Source organism: Carassius carassius, chromosome 8, assembly GCF_963082965.1.
Source record: "Carassius carassius chromosome 8, fCarCar2.1, whole genome shotgun sequence".
Classification (NCBI taxonomy): Eukaryota; Metazoa; Chordata; class Actinopteri; order Cypriniformes; family Cyprinidae; genus Carassius; species Carassius carassius.
The window spans coordinates 8,772,562-8,792,191 of record NC_081762.1 but is presented as its reverse complement, the minus strand read 5'-3'; the positions used below and the strand labels follow the sequence as shown (position 1 = coordinate 8,792,191).

Here is a 19,630-nt window from a genome sequence, read left to right as displayed (position 1 = left end):
ATGTCCTAATTTTGATTGATTCATTCAAAATTTGACAAATCCCATGACATTCAGCGTTAAACTCTAAATTCCGTTTTTATGTATTTCGCGATTCCGTCCGCGTTTTCTGCATCGCGGAAATCACAGGGCCCTACATGAAGGTGAGTAAATGACAATTGGCTTATTGATCCCCTGAATCGCATTAAAATTTGATCTAATTTGATTTATTTGTTTGGGAAATAAGCATAACTTCAAACTGATGTAAAGATCTTACCTGGGGAAGGTAACGGTCTGGACAGTCCCCCTGCTGGTCTCCTGCTGTGTGGATAGCCAGGAGTCTTGCCTCCGGCCCCCGAGTCTTGTTTGGCCTTGGAGGGGGTGCTGGGGGGCAGCTCAGGTGACAAGGACTCGCTATCTGTGCCATCCTCATCTATAAGACAGAGATATGAGTAGTCTGAATTAGGGCTGCACGATGTGTTGTTTAAGCATCGATATCGCGATGTACGAATCCACGATAGTCACATCGCAGGATGTGCGATGTAGGCTGTCGTAGTTGATCCGTTATTCATTAACTGTACGGGCCAGCTACTCCCCTGCCCTTGACGAATGTGATTCGCGGATTAATTGCACAGCTTAACCATCATAGAGTGAAAATTTATAATTGACAGGACTGAAAACCACATGCAAGTTTAACAGGGCAGAGAGAGAGGGAGCGCGAGAGAGACAGAGAGAGCGCGCGAGAGAGACAGAGAGAGCGAGAGAGAGAGAGGGAGAGCGCGTGAGAGAGACAGAGAGAGAGAAAGTGCGCGAGAGAGACAGAGAGAGAGAGCGCGCGCGAGAGAGACAGAGAGAGAGAGCGCGCGCGAGAGAGACAGAGAGAGAGAGCGCGCGCGAGAGAGACAGAGAGAGAGAGCGCGCGCGAGAGAGACAGAGAGAGAGAAAGCGCGCGAGAGAGAGAGAGAGAGAGAGCACGCAAAAGAGACAGAGAGAGAGAGAGCGCGCGAGAGAGACAGAGAGAGAGAGAGCGCGCGCGCGAGAGAGACAGAGAGAGAGAGAGCGCGCGAGAGAGACAGAGAGAGACAGGGAGAGAGAGAGCGCGGGGGAGAGACAGAAAGCGCGCGAGAGAGACAGGGAGAGAGAGAGCGCGCGAGAGAGACAGAGAGAGAGACAGGGAGAGAGAGAGACAGAGAGAGAGACAGAGAGAGAGAAAGCGCGCGAGAGAGACAGAGAGAGACAGGGAGAGAGAGAGCGAGAAAGCGCGCGAGAGAGACAGAGAGAGACAAAGAGAGAGCGCGCGCGAGAGAGACAGGGAGAGAGAGCACGCGCGAGAGAGACAGACAGAGAGTACATTAGAAGTACCATCAATGTTTATAGAAATGTATATGGATTTATTTTGCATGTAATTTTTTTTTCTTATGAATATATATGTATTTTTGTTTTGCTTGTTTCTATTCTGCTATGTACAATGCTTTGGCAATATGTACCTTTGTATGTCATGCCAATAAAGCAATATGAATTGAATTGAGAGAGAGAGAGAAAGAGAGACCGAGAGAGAGCGAGCCGTTTTCAAACAACACGAGCGCTGTCTTGCTCTCTCTCCCTCCCGCATATTAATCAATTGACACGATGGTGTCGATGTTTAAATCATTTAAAATGAGAATGTAAGTGTGCTCACCCCATTTTTGTTTGTAAGAAAAAATATCGCAATATATATCGCAGAAAAATAAAATATCGCAATGTCATTTTTTCCCAATATCGTGCAGCCCTAGTCTGAATGAAAAAAATAAAAAAAACTTTTGAAAAATTAAACGCATAAACATATTTTAAAATGCATGAATAAAGACAGTTATATATGCACATACACACCATTGTGAGCTTTTGGACTGTGAACAATTGTGTGATTTTCTCCCTGATCCACCATGGAGCTAGGAGCTCTGCACCGTGTTGATGGTCGCACCTCTGTCACTTTACAAGTGTACTGGCATCTCCTGCGAGGGTCAACGGTGCTCCAATACCATCTAGAACATCTGAAACCACATCAAATTATATGAACAACTATGGCTCCTCATAATTCATAATTAAATAGGAACTAATGTCATCTGAAACTGATGCTAGTTTATTATTCACAGTTCTGCTAAATGTATTTTTACCTTGATTTCAGAGGAACAAGATGCCTTTTTTATTATTATTATTTCCTTGGACAATAAATATAATTACAAAAAAATGTGGATGATGCTTTGATAACTGATTAAAGACAACACCATATTAATTAATTAATAATCAAGTGAAAGCTGAGTGGCTTTAAACTTCATATTACTCACTGGTAACCAACTGGATACAATTTTCCAGAATTTGCAGACAGCTCCGTCAGAACACCAAGTTTTTGTACATGTAGAGACCCTGCATCGATACATAATAAAACTTGTTAAACTTTTCTCTTATTTTTAATGCACCACCAGAACAAAAAACATCACCTGTTTACTCACCAATCATCACATTTACAGACTCTGGCTCCAAGCCTGTTAGAAACTTCCTACGCAGACTAATTCCATCAAAATCTACATAGACCCTTCTGAGAACTTCAAACCCATTGCCTTGTTCAATCTACAAAAAGAAAAGCTTGTTTACATTCTTCACACTTCAATTATACAGTAACTGTAAAACATATCGGTTTTCTTCTGAGTTTGCTCAAACATACACACCTTAGTGTTTATGAGGTCACGATGTTTGTAACAGTACACTTTCTTATCACACTGGAAGACGCAGCTGCTGGCACGAGCACACATGAAGTGGTAGTTACTCTGACACGAGGTAAGACAACAGCCCACAGTCGCCCCTGTTTGGCCACAATGCTCACAACGCTGGCAAAAATGTCAAATTAATACATTTATTTCACTACAGCATTTAATATTCTATTAATTAAGATTAAAAAAAGACTGCACAATATACAACCTACAAGTTATTATGGCTATGGAACCCCTGAACTGGGCTTAAAATATTTATTAATTTTATTTAGTTATTTTCCGTTTTAGATTTTCGTTCAGTTTTTATCTAAATGACAATACTCTGCATCAGTTTATACCAACCATGAGGCGGCCCCTGGTGACAGCACTGTGGACATGCAGCAAAGCTCCTTTGACATCCTTCACCTCTGCCGACCACATGCAGCAGTTCACATGAGCCCATTCATTCTGTCCAATATACAGCAGCCTACCAGCATCCTACACGTACAAAGACAATACAACTCAAGTGAGGACAACATGACTCATCTCTGAACACAGAACTGGTAAAGGCTTCACCTACATTCGGTTTGGCATCTCCATGTTGCTGGCAGAGGGAGCACTGTCTTTCATCCGTGAAGAACTGAGAGTTCACATTCTGCAGATCTGTGGTTCATGAGAAAAAAAATTAACAAACGATACAAACAAGAGTATAGCATGAGATACACTGCACTTACCTTGAGATTTCGAATGAGGGTTTTCTGGATCCTGCTCTTTGAGCCATTGTGCATAACTGTGTTCATCGCTGGGGGGAATTATGGCGTCAGGGAGCATACCGCTATGAAACAAAAGAATCTTAACAACACAAACTTTGAATGCATGTAGCATATTCAAATAAGAAACATTAGGTTTCCTACCTTGGATATTCTTGCATATGACAGTTCCACATTTTGGGGTCCTGACTGTTAAACCAGCTAAATACTTGTTCTACTAACTGCAAGGACAACGCAAAGGCATTTAAAAAGAGCTAAATATGCACCAAGATGAACTACAGACTGTAATTATCACTCATACAATATGCATTGCATTAAAAGGCTCAAAAATAGCTGAACATCAGCAGCTATTGCAGGCTAACAGGAAAAACAAATTACCTTAATATAATACAGTTTGGCTTGACCGGTGGGCCTTTGCTCCTCTAAAAGATATTCTTTTCTCAGCCTTTCCACCATCACTGCCGCCACATCCTCGTGAAACGCTTTCTGAAAGACCAGCGTAAACTGTTTTAGTTACTGTTTTATACACATTTAACTGATGCCCAATCTCTCAACTGTGATTTCAGACTTAAATATATTAATAAACTGAGAAATTCAATAGTTCTCCAATAGCTTTGGATTTAATATAAACAATAGAGTATTAGGGATATGGTAATGTTAGTTTCCATAGAATCCTTTAGTTTTTCTGTTGTCATAACTAAATTAAATCAAGTCATAACTAGTTTCACATGTATAAGCAATCTCACCAGTGAAGTGTACAGGCCACTCTCCAGCTTCTGCTCTACAGGATGCAGACAACACCCTGACTGCTCCTTTACAAGCTCAAAATCTGGACACACCTCACACTGTTGAGATATACAGAAAGCACATCTGATTCTCACTGCAATAGTATGAACCAATAAATTGTTTGGCTTCAAGGGGACATTGTTAGCAAACAGGCAGCTGAAAACGTCACCTCTGCACACATGAGGAGGTGACTGATGGTCGGAGAACTCTTCAATCCATTCATGATCTTTTCCAGACCGCTCCTCAAAACTTCCTGAACAACGTCCTGCCAACCGCTACGGAATCTCTTACTGCAGGGAGCACAGGAGAACACCAGACTCTTCCCCCGCAGACGACACAGGATCTCATACAGATCATCTGAAAAAGTAAAAGGTAGGATGGAAATACAAGACAAAGTACTATGAGTGGCATCAGTGAGGCACTGAAAATGGACACATCCTACCTGTGAGCCCCTCACACTTGGGATGGACCCAGTGGGCACATCGGGCACACTGCATCATGCTGCTGTCAAACTCATGTTCCTCGTAGCACTTCAGACACACAGTACAGAAGTTTCCTGAAAACAAATTACAACAATGCCAAATTAGACATAAGGATTTTTAGAGTAACTGAGGTCATTACTATCAAATTTTAATATAATTTGCAACTATAATAGTATACTATATACATACAAATATATAAAAGATTGATTGTTTATAATTTAATGCCATATAGATTTTATATATATATATTTAATACAGAAAAAAAGTAATTTTATGAAATATTACTGTAATTTAAAATAACTGTTTTCTATTTTAATATACTTAAAAATATAATTTATTCCATTATGAGTCACTGAAGACTTGAGTAATGGCTGATAAAATATATATAAAGAAATAACATAATTTAATTTTATATAATTAAAAACAATCTGACAATATGTTTGCATTGTCAAACCTTTGCTATGAAGTTTGCTACAGTCAGGGCAGAGTTCCAGCTCATGGTTCCAGGACGTGTCCGAGGACTTCCCAGGTGTCACACCACAGCTCTTACACCTAATACACAGCATACAAATCTACAAAGAAACAGAGCCAACTTTATTGATGGACCAATAACATGCGTAAAAAAAAAAACACTACAAAAACTTATTGAATTTATTATTCTCATTGTAAATTTAATTCAAACTGAATTGTGTGACAAACTAGGAGAGAGTTAAAACTATGCATTTTGGACATGTCGCACCTGTGGGAAGGAAATAACTCACCCATGAGGAGTTCATTTTGACAGGTTTGGGATATGTGGGTCCTAAACAGGATGGATGGTAGCAGTACATGCATCTCTTGCACTGCAAAACTGGCTAAATGGGGAAGCACAGAACATCTGCTGTCAAACATATATACAATTGCATGGCTCTTTCGTTTACAATATATCTTCTGCAAATAAAAAACAGTAGGTCTGCTTCCATAACTATTCTATATTAGTACTAAATTTAAAAGTGTAAAGCACCTTTGCTTGCTTGCTCTTGCGGCCACAAACATGGCAGAACTTGCAGCGTCTGCAGCACCAGTTCTCCTTGTTCTCCTCCTTTGGACGGTCATCCGGTGGCAGGCAGAAATGGTGAAAAGGCTCACAGCACATCTGACAGTAGATCATCTGGGAAAGAAAACAATTCATCTCAAAATTAAATAAGGATAAACTTTTTCTTGAGCATAAAATGAAAATGGACATGACCATTGACATGCTGTAGGGAGCTGGATCTTACATCATGCTGGCCTTTGCTGGCACAGAGCAGACACACAAACTGGGGCATGATGGGGACTGAAGTGAGAATACTCAATCCTCCCATCAACCACACATTCTGGATGTGACAGTCTTCCTGCATAGAGTAACAAATACATTTTGTTAAAATAAAAAAAATAAAGAAAGATAAAAGTTTGTTTTGACAATTTTTAAATATATATATTATATAGAAATATATATTAGGGCTGGCCAATTAACACATTAATTGATTAACGCTGACAATTATTTCATCACATGCTAACACTTTTTTTTTTTATTATTATTATGAAAGTCCATTGCTCACTGTCCAAATCCTGCTGGAAAATGAAATCAGCACGTTCAAAAAGTTTTTAGCAGAAGGAAGCATGAAGTGCTCCAAGATTTATTGGTAAAATGGGTGCAGTGACTTTGGTTTTCAAAAAACACAATGGACCAACACCGGCAGATGACATTGCACCCCAAATCATCACAGAGTGTAGAAATTTAACACGGGACTTCAAGCAACTTGGACTATGAGCTTCTCCACCCTTCCACCAGACTCTAGGACCTTGGTTTCCAAATGAAATACAAGACTTGCTCTCATCTGAAAAAAGGACTTTGGACCAATGGCAACAGTCCATTTTCTTCTTCTCCTTAGCCCAGGTAAGATGCCTCTGACGTTGTCTGTGGTACAGGAGTGGTTTAACAAGAGGAATACAACTGTGGCCAAATTCCTTGACACTTCTATGTGTGGCGGCTCTTGATGCCTTGACCCCAGCCTCAGTGCAATCCTTGTGAATTTCTCTAAAATTCTTGAATCGATTTTGCTTGACAATCCTCATAAGGCTGCGGTATCCTCGGATGGTTGAGCAATCTTTTTCTTCCACACTTTTTTGTTCCACTCAACCTTCTGTTAACATGCTTGGATACAGCACTCTGTGAACAGCCAGCTTATTGGCAATTAATTTTTGTGACTTACACTCCTTGTGAAGGGGTGTCAATGATTGTCAGAGACCATTTTGAAGGCTCAGGAAACCTTTGCAGGTGTTTTGAGTTGATTAGAAGATTGGCATGTCACCATATTCTAGTTTGTTGAGATAATGAATTGGTGGGTTTTTGTTAAATGTGAGCCAAAATCATCACAATTAAAAGAACCAAAGACTTAGACTACTTCAGTCTGTGTGCATTGAATTTATTAAATACACGAGTTCCACAATTTGAGTTGAATTACTGAAATAAATTAACTTTCTTTGACATTCTAATTTATTGAGAAGCACCTGTATACTTCGCTGCACTGTTTAGGCGGCGTAACCCCGGAATGTATCGCCACATTCTTGGGTTATGAAAAGTTAAATCTCCCGAAATGAAGCAGCAAAATCTTCTTATTAGAACTGTGTCAAGGGACAAGCTGGCCATCACTGCTCCGACCTTATCAGTCCATTTGTATCCTATTATTTGATTCGCTCTTGTCGCTTACGATAGAACAGCTGATCACGATGATCTTGTCTTTGGAAAATATTATTTCATTCGCTTTTGTCAGAAACAGCGATTCTCTTCTAAAACTGACTGTTGTATTCACTTCATTGCATTGTTATAATTCGTAAAAGCTGTACCCGGCAACTGGTGACTGGCACTAGCCACGTTTACATGTACACTTTTTTGTCATTTCGATTAAATTAATTCAGATTGAAAGATTCAGTGGACTGTTTACGTGAGATGTTATCTAATCCATAATGGTTTACATGTGCCGGTGCTTTAAATTTTGGGACATGCTAAGTAGCCTTCGATGACATCAAATACAAATCACCAGAGGAAAAAAATGCCCATATTTGCATTTATAATATTAGTAATAGAAAGGCAAACATTAGAATACTTTCTCATTTGCCATCAGCATTAAACAAATATGCATTTATTTCATTTAAACAAATCTTTGAATGACTAATGAATATTTAATTTCACAAACCTTGCAAACTTAGTCGAATCCAGCTGCGAGACCTTGTGAACTGTTTGTTTTTATCCAGCATGATCGCGTGTTCTCTGTGTGACGGTCGGCTCGTGTTAATTGAATGCTTTAAACTTTAAACGTGATTTCAAATTATGCTGCACTTTATGCATTTGCCCACAGTCATATTTATGTCATTTTCACTGTGTGCTGTAAAATGAGTGTTACCTTGGTTTTATTTGAAAAATGTGATTCCCAACACACACAAACTTCCCAGAATACTGAGTGCCGTGTTAATTACAGTGTTTACTTCCTTTTAATTATATTTTTATTCAATATTTATTTGTGAAAAATACTTTGTCATCTAAGGTATAAGTACATTTATTTTACACATTTATTTTTTAATCTATTGTCAATTAATTTCAAATTTCTTAAATATGAATAATTCAACTGTAATAATGAAATAATAACAGAAATAATTAAAATATCGCCAACTGTTTCCTTATACCAGCAGAATCAACTTTAAACACTTATTGTCTTATTAATAATGCATCGCTGCTTTTATTTGTGTACACTCACAATGAAAGCAAAACATTGTGCTTTTGTAAAAAAAACAAATAGAATGTCGCTTTGTCTTTTTGAGTTTCCTTTCATTAAACAAATTAAGCCTGTCACAAAAAATGTGAAACTCAGCATATATAGGCTATGTTTTGTGTCGCACTCCCCCCTCAATATCCCGGAGTAATTCATTTACTCAAACAGTACAATGACTGAACTACTGTGGAGAGAGAACTGAAGATGAACACGATATAAATGTATATACTTGTTTTTCATGAATGTATTTTACAACTATACAAAGAGCAATGTGTAACATTTTACCAGATTTTAGATTTATTCACTTTTATTTGTAAATAAAATTTCACAAGATTTTATTTAAAAAAAAAAATATATATATATATATATATATATATATATATATATTATATATATTTATTAGGGGTGGCACGGTTCGCTGAAAAAAAAATGTACCATTCAGTTCACCACAAACGGTTCGGTACGCGCTGGGACCGCGGTTCAACTTAAATCCAAAGCATCTGTAATATGGTTTGCTATAAATAGCAGTTAATATATGTTTCTGTTGATGGATGCGCATTCTGGATTCCCAGACATTACAACAATAGCGATGAGGGAAAAAAAACCTGGACAAACCGTTCACTCTTGATCAATGTAAATGATTTATGCTGGAATATGAGCAGTCATTTATTCTGTCATCATCCGGGTGCTGAAAGCGTGCGCGCACAGATGAGAAAAAAAAATAAAATTCAGCTGATTTAGCCGGCTGAACGCAGGCCACTGTATCAGTGTATTCTCTTAAAGTGAAAGTCTTTATATTAATAGAAACAGCAACAACAAAGAATCACTCACTGCTCTTGATTAAAAATCTTTTATAACTTTAATAAAGAATTATCTTTAATTTATATAGTCTAATATGCAATGCTGTTTTACATTTGATTACTTTATTCAATTTCTGTACCTAAAAACTTATGCTAGACCAGCCAAAAAAAAAAAAAAAAAAAAAAAAAAAACTGAAAATAACTGTTTATTGTTTGTATCTTTACTCTATTGTATTTATGTGCTGCTGCTTGTAGTTGGATAGAATATTCTTCTTTTTTTTATTACAAAGTATAGTTTTTCCATAAACATAGCACATACCGAACTGTACCTAAAACCGTGACTCTAAAACCGTGAAACAAACCGAATCGTGAAAAAGTTGAACCATACCACCCCTAATATATATATATATATATATATGTGTGTAACCATGATTTTTCTAGAATCTAGAGTATCTTTTGCTGCTGAATTATCAACTAACCTAGTTTATAATAGCATTTTTGTCAGATTATGATTGTATATTTTTTCATTTGTTATTTTTCATTATAATTGTAAAGTTCTTTATAAAAATAAAATTGTAAAGTTGTTTATAAAACTAAAATTTTAAAGTTGTTTATATGTAGTACATTGTGATTAACACAAAAGAGTGATGATCAGGTCAACACAGAAGTATAGAAATTCTACATTGATTAAAAAAACCGTGCTGGTATCAGATTGGATCGGTATCGGCAGATACTCAGAATTTTCGGTATTGGATTGGTTCTGAAAAAATGGTATCGTTGCATCCCTAATTCCTTTTATGTATAGATTTACACAGCAAATTATCTAGTGTAAAAATCCTAGTGTTGGGGACTTTTAGAGTAAAGTGTTAAAGTTGTGGTGTTGAATTTTAGAGGATTAACACTAGCTAGTGTAAACAGCCCCCTCTGGCGGTTTAAATATGCAGAGTTACCTTTATTAACACTGTTGAGTGTTAATAGTCACATCCGGGACATTTGCTCGTGTGCGCGCGACTGACCCATCTGAAATATTTTTTAGACGCCATATACTTTGCTCACGACGCGGCTCGTATGAGGACGGAATACGGTGAAATAAAGTGTATAATCTTACTCATAAAATGGGTTTTGTAATATCATATCGTTTTATAACGACATTTATTTTCTGTGCGCGCATAAACTTTTCTCAACGACATTTCTTTTCGCTCGCGAAGCGGGACAGACGAGGACGTCATTTATTTTCTATAAGGGGATTCTAAAAGTAAGTGTTTTTATCTCATTTAAAATATGTGTTTAATAACATTATATTGATTTATAGCGATATTTATGTTCTGTTCTCTCCAAAACTTTTTCTCAAGCGAGATATTTTCTTTCACTCACGATGGGGAGAAGATGGTGAATTTGGTTTTATCAAAGGAAAACACCATAAGTAAGTGTTTTACCTTGTTTACATGTATTTTATAAGATGATTTTACTTTATGATGATTTTTAAATGCTGTGCGAGCCTAAACCAGCCTAACCGTTCCTCACAGATTTGAACTAATGTGCAGCGCAGACCCTGGCGCAGACGCGGGTTAATTTAGAAACAGGAAAGACCAGAAGTAAGCGTTTATGGTTTTACCTCATTTAAAATATCTATTTTATAACATCATATTGATTTATAGCGACATTAATATGCGCTCCTACACTTTTCTCAGAGAGATATTTTCTTTCACTCGAAGCGAGCAGACGGGGAAGTTTGTTTTAACAAGGAAAACACCGAAAGTAATTGTTTTACTTCATTTACTATATGTAGTTCGTAAAAATAATATTATTTAGTAATGACATTTGTATGCTGTGCGTGCCTAAAGTCCCTAGACGATCTGAAACGTTTCTCACAGATTAAATTTGCTGTCAAATCAAACCACTGTAAACGGCCCAAATCTAAAATAGCAATATCATTAACGTTAATTGTTTCTAGCATTATAAATCTTTTGCATTCAACATTCCTACCTATCAGTGTCATTATAATGTTAATGAACAAAAGATTTTAAATATTTTCAGTAAACCTACTGTATGAAATATTTTCTTCAAAACTTATAAATTATATATTAAATATATATGAACAACTATAATTTTTATAAGTTGCTCCATTTTCACTACTGTTAAAGGGATAGTTCACCCAAAAATGAAAACTGTCCTAGTTTATTCAAGTTTTTCCAAATTCAATCCTTGATTCAAATTTATCATAAGCTTAATCGGATTGGTCTAAAGACAAATCTGTTTGAAGACAGAAAATAACTACCAAAATAAATACTGGTAACTGCAGCTTGACAAAGTAAAGACTAAAAGTTGACAAAAATGCAATGACTTTGTCAACTAAAACTATAAAAGACGTAAACAGACTATTTCGTCTCAAGATAAATTAACACTGGGAGGCACACTAATTGTATTGGTCTGGGGATCCAAGCCGATTATTATTATTATTTGCTATTGCTTAACCAATTTAAAATGATTTTTTTGGTTGCTTTTAGTCAGAAAACGGCACACACACAGCAAGATAATATAATTTCACTTACCTGGCCTATCACTTGAAGCAAACATCCATCCCTTCAAATTTGTGTTAAAAGAGCCGATTGCTGTAACGTTAGCCTATATCCAGCTTAGGCGTGTTCTCCCTTTATTTTATATATACACACTGTCTGAATGACAGCTTAGTAAATCTGTTGGTGATCAAATATTCAATATCGCTACTCATCATATGTACTTGGCACATTATCAGCGCAGCGGGAGAAGTTCAAACTAATATATATCACATAATTTATGTCTCTATGATGATTGGTTGATATACCAGAAGAAAGGCTAGCCTCCCTTGCAAGGTTTCTTTTCTCAACACTCCTTAGCGCTGAAAGTGAACACTTGATGCTGACTGGCTAATTTTTTTTTTTTACCAACGGAGGCGCGAGAGCTCAGCTCTCCCCCGGCCTCCCTCTCCCCTTCTCGATCACCTAGCAGTTGAAATTACATCAGCAGATTCATCACATTCGCAATAGAAAATCTGCGCTTTTCAAGTTCATAAACAGGTTATGTTATTACAGCTGCGAAATTACAAACAAAAAAATACACATATTGAGACATGAACTGAAATGTGAATTTTATTAACATTAAATCGTCCTCCTGCCATTATCATTTCAAAGTTTTGAGCTGTGCCTCTGCTTCTACTAGATTTTTAATCAAATAATTACAGCCTTGGGGAGCATAAAATACTTTTTTCAAAAACAATTAAAATTACAACATTTTAAATCTAAAAAAATAAGAAGAATCGTAAGCATTCACAACTTTTAACAGCTAATAAGGTCCTAACTGAATTCTATTAATTCAAACTTCATGTGTTTTGGATGAATAATCAAAACTTAACCACAACACCCAAAAAACTAAGCTTCTGGTTTTATAGAAAAGTCATTGAAATCTCAGTGCTGACCTTGAAGTCCACACGAATCTTGTTCATTGTCCCCTGTGACAGCTTGCCCCTCTGGGTGGAGCCATTGACCTGTGGAGTCAGGACACTGGACGGAGTGTGCTCCACCGAAGTCTGAGAATGAGCAAGAGAGGAGCAATGAGTAAAAGCTTGCTCCTCTTTCACCACTTCACACATCACTTTCTGTGAGTTTGTGCTGTCGCATTCAGTAAGCAGGACTGCTAATCCCAAATGGCCTGCTTGTACAACACTGGCTGGAAGCCTTTCCAGCCGCAACTGCAGCCTGCGCCCAGGCTTGAAAGAGGGACTTCCTGTGGGGATGAAGGGATGGTGGGGTGGTACTGGTGGGTCCCAGGATGATGATGGTTCAAGTGGCTCCTGTGTGAATGTCAAAAGAACCAAAAGAATAGGGGGTATATGGAGGGGAGCAGCATTATAGTGGGACCACAACACAAGCAGGAAGAAGTTTTGATAAAAAGTGGGCAAGAGGAAGACCATCACCAAAACAGAGCATGAGAAGAAATGAGAAGGCAGACAGCAGAGGGAAGCATTTCCATCACCATCAGAACTGTAACCAGTGGCAACCACAAAAAACAATGTGCTTATATACATTTTAATTATTCTTGCTAAGGTCAAGAAAAAACTTATTTAATACCAGAAATGTTATGTAACACCTGATTAGAACAAATGGTTATACTGTAGTTGTGTAAAGACAGGAAGAACTGCATCTAGGAACAGGGTAAAAAGCCTTTTTTTTTTTTTTTTTTAAATGGAGAAAGACATGAGATGAATCAGGATTGTTGCCAAATGAAGAAGTTTAAGAGGATGACATTCCAGAGATGATTTAGGAATTGGATTACACTATAATTGAATCTCCGGAATTCGGAATTATTTGTGGGGGGGAAATGAAGGATTAAACAGTATCATTTTCATCATAAAACAGTAATTAGTTTACAAGTTAGTTGTCATTTTCAAATACTGTAAAAAAAAAAACAATTCCGCAAAAAATATGATTTTATTTTACAGTGAAATACTACAATTACAAATTCTTATATTATTTGTAATTTGTATATTATATATTTTTGTATTCATAATGTTTTTATTATTACAACATTTATGGACAAATTGTACAGCCCTACAAAAATCCCCAGCAAACACAGATCTTAAAAAAAAATAGAAAAAACGGACTTTTTTCCCCCAAACTGATGCATTCTTGACCAAATATATCAGTTGATTATTGATTATAGCTTGATTAATTGTCAGACATTTTTCCATCTTGAGATTATCAAAATCGAAATGAGTTACTATACCTTATTTCTGCGTTGGGCCCAAAAAGCTTTGTAAAGCCCTTGCCGTTTCTGCTTTGCTGCCTCTTCTGGAGCAGTTACAGAAGTAGCCATTTCTGGAAATTAGTTCAAAGTATTGGTTTGGTCTCAGAGAAACTGGTTTTACATGATCAAGCCAACATATCTCAACTCAAAGACAAACATAGAGCTGTCCAATGTATATATAGTTGTAAGTGTTGACATAAAATTCATACCACTTGACTGAGTCTTTTGGGTCCCGCTGGCCTTTGTCTTTTCAGAGCTGACACTCTGTGTCTCTGTGTCAGAGGAGTCGTACCCCAGCAGTTTTCTGTAGGACTGAGGAGTGACTTGTCGTCTGGGTTGCCTCCTAGTGGGGCTGAACTGGGCCTGTCCTCCTCCATCATCTCCCCCTTCCTCCTGGTTTTCTTCCTCACTGCTGTTCATGCCATCGGCCACTAATGGCCGGCGCCGCTTCACCTGGACTGCGTCAAAGAGAGGTGGTCAAATAAAATGCATGCAATCTCCACGCATAACCAAAAGGCAAGACAACAACTTCTGCTTATGTTGGTGGGTCCCAGTAGTTTTAACTGCAATATTTGAAATCACATATATTTGATTCACTTTATACACTGTATTCACATTTTGCATTCCCAAGTAACTGAAAGGTTGATAATGAATTGCTAAAAGAACTATATCAATTTTAAATAGACAAGTAGAATACCTTTGTTAAATCGTTTCATTTTGTTCTGCTCAATCAGCACACACTTCTTTAGGCTGTTAAAAAAATTAGAACAACAAGTCCAAAAAAAGGATCAAACACTGAAAACACTTAAAAAAAAAGGAAAAAGTAATGTATGCTGTGACCCCTTTAAAAGCTGGGAAAGGTTTACTCCATTGGCTACCATTTAATTGACACTATTCAATCACTTACACACAGCTCTGTCGTTTCTTGTTGGGTCCTCCAAATTTGGGCTTGTCCAGACAGTACACACACCTCCCGCAGTCCTCCAGCCGATTGCAGCCCTTGCAGCGCAAGCAGCGTTTTAGTCGACAGCTAAGGGCTGTGCTTTCGTACCTGCGTCTAATTGTCAGCTTCGGCTCAACAGATTCTCCACTCTCAGCTTCTGAGTGAGATGCAACATCTTGAAGAGCCAGAAGGGGCAGATGGAAGAAGGAGAGAGAGGCAAAAGAAAGCATCTAATGTAAGAATAAGGGTATTTTGGGCATGTCAAAGCTGGGTTTAGAAATAAACAAAGTGAACACTGCCTTCTAGACATTACCTAGATACAATAGCACAATTTAGCATTTCACAATTATTATTAGATAATGATTGTGTACTTTAAATTGCAATCACATGTTGCCAATTAATTTTTCAATTAAGGGAAAAAGATGTGGATTTGTGTGTTTTTACTTTTATGTTTTTGTGCAGTAGTGCATTATGTGAGCTCTCCAAACAACCTCAGACAATCTTAGGAGGCATCTTAAACACAGTCCACAATGCAGTTTGCATGTGTTATGCATTATGAATGCAACACACTCCAGGATCATTTTATTTTCACATTTACTTAAATTACAACACCTTTGGCCATTACATGCCAACATATTTAAAAAGGTACGAGAACATTGCTGCTACACACAATATCAAGTTAAAGTTAAATAGTTTAATGAAGAATTACATTATTGCATGCAATTACACTAAATTACTAATAATAGTAATAATACTAAACATACTACGCAAGTGGGCATTAATAATGCAAATATAGAAAATGGTCCCAAAAAGAGGAATTTTTAGGAATATTTTAGGAATTATACATTACATAAAAAAATAAATATTTTTAGATTTTAGAATATTTTTATCTGGAATGTATAAATATTTATAACAGAATATCTATATTTATAACATTTTGCATTGGTTATTTTTAACATTGAATATATTTTTTTAATCATTCTACCCTCTCTACAATTAGTTTACAAAGCTTTAAAAGGAAATCATACATTTTATGTTTCCAAGCCCAGTGTGAACACATTACAATAACACTGTAACTAACATGAACAAAACATACAATTTCCAGATCAAAAGAGCCCAGATGTCTCCATGAGCAATTGTCACTTATAATGGATGCGGACAGAATGAGGAAAGGAGAGGTGTGTACCCTCTTCGGCAGGTGAAGCAGTGATCCCCTCTCTCTCATGAAGAGGAAGGGCGCTGAGCCTGGGAATGTCGTCGGGAACCATGGCACGTGGTTGTCCCAGTGCGACTGCTGCTGCTCGACACACATGCTTTATACGTGGACCACCAATCAATTGCTCCTATGGAGTTAAAAGGGCATAACGGTAACTCATGATCCAACTAAAAAAAGCTGCAGAGCAATATTTTTTATTGAAGCATACCTGTGGAGCTCCCTCTGGGTTAACTGGGACTACTCTCTTCCCCCTCTTTCTGCCTCTCTGCATGACTCCTGCGGATCTATCTCTTACTCTCACAGAGTTAGACAGAATCTGCAGAGCATAAACACCAACATAAGTATAATTATACAGAATACTGTGGCATTCACAAAGATAAAAAAAAAGACTTAATATGTTTATCAGTGTCGTAAAATTTATTTTAAGGTTTCCCTGTTACATATACTTACTATTATAATATCAATTAATTATGCATAATCACATGCAAGTAAGCCTAAACTAATCCGTACAGTAAGTAATTAGTCAATTAATATTATTCAGAACTTAAATGTATAATTAAACTGTAACAAAGACACCTTAAAATAAATATCTTATATAGAAGTTGCTCACCAAGGCGGATCAATAATGTTTTTTTTTTTACAGTAATATGGTAAAATATTTTTACAATTTACACATTTTCTGTTTGAATATATTTTAGAATTACATTTTTTTTCCCTATGATGCCACTTTGATTGACGAATTTTCAGTATAATTACTCCAGTCCTAGTTTTTATTATTCTTAATGTTGAAAACAGTTCTGCTACTTACTATTTTTGTGAAAACTGTGATACATTTTTGTCAGGATTTTTTTATGAATAACATTTATTTGAAAGAAAAATCCTTTGTAACATTCTAAATGTTTTTACGATCACTTTTGCTCAATTTTATGCATCTTTGCGGAATAATATACACTAAAATACACAAAAAAAACCTTTGAATTTAATAAAAATAAATTGTACTGACACCAAACTTTTAAATGATCCTCAAATGAGTCTTTGAAAACAAAACCCATCTTATGAATACTTTCAGAACTTTTCAAATACATAGTGATTTGTACAAATGCAACAAAGCACTGTTTGTATTCTGACCTGAGCTGATTTGAGCTGTTTCTGTTGGTCAATTTTAATCAGTTGGACTCTTGCTCTCTTTAGCAGGTGGAACATCCTCTTATTGGCCCTGGAAATACTCATTCTCTGGGGGTTTCCACCTTGCTCCACCATCAACTGGGCACTTTGTGCAGTTGTTTCAGTGGTGCCTTCAAGGCTGGTAGTCTCTACTGAAGGAACAAATTACCTCAGGATTAGGAGGAGGAAATAAGAACAGACCAAAACATTTGGAGTGGGTTTGTTGTTGTTTGCTTTATTGGCATAATAACATTGATTTAATCTTTAATCTTGTTATATGAATTATTGCATTTGCATGCATGTAAAGTACTTATTGTATTTTATTACATTTTAAACTTTACTGTAAAGCACTTTGAGGTGCACTCCTTGCATAATAGGTAGTCTACAAATAATTGTGTATTATTAGTGGCATAATACTCAATCATGACAGTAAAAGCCTTACCGTTTTCCTTAGCAGGGCCTTCTGCCAAAGATACAAGCGGAATCTGATCAGAGAGTTTCCCAACATGTATGGTTACTTTTGGCACCACTCCTGGAGAATACATGTCCTGCAATTTGAGATCAGACTTTCTTCCTCCCACATCAAGGATCCCTCCCATCGCACCATCCTCTGTTAGCTTGGAGCTTGCACTGGCAATCCGCTCCATCCTTCGTTTTGTCAGGCATGCTGTGAGCTTCTTCAATTTCCAGTATATCTTATAGTGGTCTGCAGATTGGCCAAGTCTCCTACCCCTCCCGCGAGGACCACCAGACAGCCTATAGGAACTCAAAATGGGTTTGACGCCCTGAGATTGCACCTTTTCATCGTTGTTTAGGATCAGCGGTTCTTGTGCAGTCTTCGGCTTGCTTCCAGAATGAAGGGGTTGGGGCTCAATATTCGGTTTCTCGAGAACCACCGGGATCTCAGTAAGAGCTGGCTTCTTTGGGGAACCTCGTTCTGGAAGCGCAGACATGCGCTCATCATCCATGAACCTCTTCGGGACCTTGATGACCCGGGAAGATCGAGCACTAACAATTGGTCTAGCGGAGTGTTTAGACTGTTTAGCTTGGCTTCCAGGCTTGGATCTCTCAATCTCTCCAACTGCCTGTTCCTGTCCTTCCAGCGGCTGCAGCACGTGTGTGGAGTCTGTCTCTAGAGCAAGTCGCTGTCTCTTTCTTGGCATGCTAGAGGCCTGTCCTTGACTGTGAGGTACTTTGCGGCGCACCTCCTGTTGCAGTAACTTTCTTTGTAGCCTAACAAAAGGCTGCTTTTGGGAAGAACTTAAACTATCACTAAAAGAAGGTCCTGCATCTCCACCGAGAGATTCTAGAGGCTCCTTGTTTGTGTCTGTCCTTCTGCCCCTTCTCTGTTTGGCCATTGGTTTTGAGGACACAGCACCTTCCTGATCACTAGCAGTCATTACCTCTGTCTTGTTCCTGTGGGTCTTAACATATTCTGCTGAAGCTCTTTGGTTTTGGGTGTCTCTAACTCTGGAGGCTCGCTCTTTACCTTTAACCAGTGTTAAGCTCCACACTAATTTGCCCGGCCTCGTCCGTCTATCTACTGCACTGGAACCATGTTCCTTTGCCCTTCCGGTGATCTCCTCCTCTTCAAAAGCCCTATCAACATTTTCATGATTTTCTGTGTTTGAGGAGACCGCTGTTCCCTTTTTCTGGTTCCCGAGTACCCTGCCATTTCTCTTACTTGAGCTGCCCATTTTCAGTTGTTTATCTTTATCCACAGATGGCCTTTGTGACTGTTCCGTTAACTTTTTGGTCACCTTCTTGGATGCCAATTTAATAACCATTTTAGGCCTCACAGATTTTTGGTCGGTTCTGGAAAATCTTTTGCCTTTCATGTCAGGTTTTTTCAATAGTGTTGATTTTAGATTTGGCGCCAAAGGTGGCTTCACCTGTGAGGATACCAGTTTAAGGGGTTTGCCTTTAAAAGAGAGATATATAAAAAAAAAAACATTAAAACTTTATTTTTAATAAACACAATAATTAAGAGCAAGAGGCAAGACAGCATAAACTATATAATTAATCATAGTACAACCCTAAATGTATATTTTTACTGAATTAATTATTCTCAATTAGGGATGCATCGATATCAAACTTTGGCGAATAGCGATGAATAGATAATTATTTTGATATTTAGATATTTCTAATGAAATATCATTAGATATTTAGATATTTCTAATGAAAAACTCTTTTG

At 37.4% G+C, this 19,630-nt stretch overlaps 1 protein-coding gene across 3 annotated transcripts in view; it reads right to left on the bottom strand.

The window, feature by feature from the left end:
- Window positions 1-19,630, bottom strand: part of LOC132145160 (histone-lysine N-methyltransferase 2B-like) — a 31,481-nt gene that overhangs the window by 8,288 nt on the left and 3,563 nt on the right. For 2 of the 3 annotated variants that reach the window (XR_009434444.1, XM_059555946.1), the window contains exons 3-28: window positions 17,879-19,357; window positions 17,401-17,588; window positions 16,481-16,588; window positions 16,243-16,399; window positions 15,021-15,231; window positions 14,811-14,863; window positions 14,323-14,571; window positions 14,093-14,184; window positions 12,786-12,896; window positions 6,000-6,113; window positions 5,744-5,890; window positions 5,502-5,594; window positions 5,195-5,312; window positions 4,701-4,814; window positions 4,428-4,615; window positions 4,219-4,317; window positions 3,851-3,958; window positions 3,617-3,693; window positions 3,437-3,537; window positions 3,283-3,365; window positions 3,066-3,200; window positions 2,682-2,840; window positions 2,466-2,583; window positions 2,301-2,379; window positions 1,846-2,006; window positions 254-409 (exon numbers count right to left, since the gene is read on the bottom strand). Coding sequence is in view for 2 of the 3 variants with exons in the window: in XM_059555946.1 (XP_059411929.1) it covers window positions 254-409; window positions 1,846-2,006; window positions 2,301-2,379; window positions 2,466-2,583; window positions 2,682-2,840; window positions 3,066-3,200; window positions 3,283-3,365; window positions 3,437-3,537; window positions 3,617-3,693; window positions 3,851-3,958; window positions 4,219-4,317; window positions 4,428-4,615; window positions 4,701-4,814; window positions 5,195-5,312; window positions 5,502-5,594; window positions 5,744-5,890; window positions 6,000-6,113; window positions 12,786-12,896; window positions 14,093-14,184; window positions 14,323-14,571; window positions 14,811-14,863; window positions 15,021-15,231; window positions 16,243-16,399; window positions 16,481-16,588; window positions 17,401-17,588; window positions 17,879-19,357 (4,698 nt within the window). In the remaining variant the exon portion in view is untranslated. The remainder of the gene's footprint in view (window positions 1-253; window positions 410-1,845; window positions 2,007-2,300; window positions 2,380-2,465; window positions 2,584-2,681; window positions 2,841-3,065; window positions 3,201-3,282; window positions 3,366-3,436; window positions 3,538-3,616; window positions 3,694-3,850; window positions 3,959-4,218; window positions 4,318-4,427; window positions 4,616-4,700; window positions 4,815-5,194; window positions 5,313-5,501; window positions 5,595-5,743; window positions 5,891-5,999; window positions 6,114-12,785; window positions 12,897-14,092; window positions 14,185-14,322; window positions 14,572-14,810; window positions 14,864-15,020; window positions 15,232-16,242; window positions 16,400-16,480; window positions 16,589-17,400; window positions 17,589-17,878; window positions 19,358-19,630) is intronic. The other variant, XM_059555947.1, reaches the window with a different exon arrangement.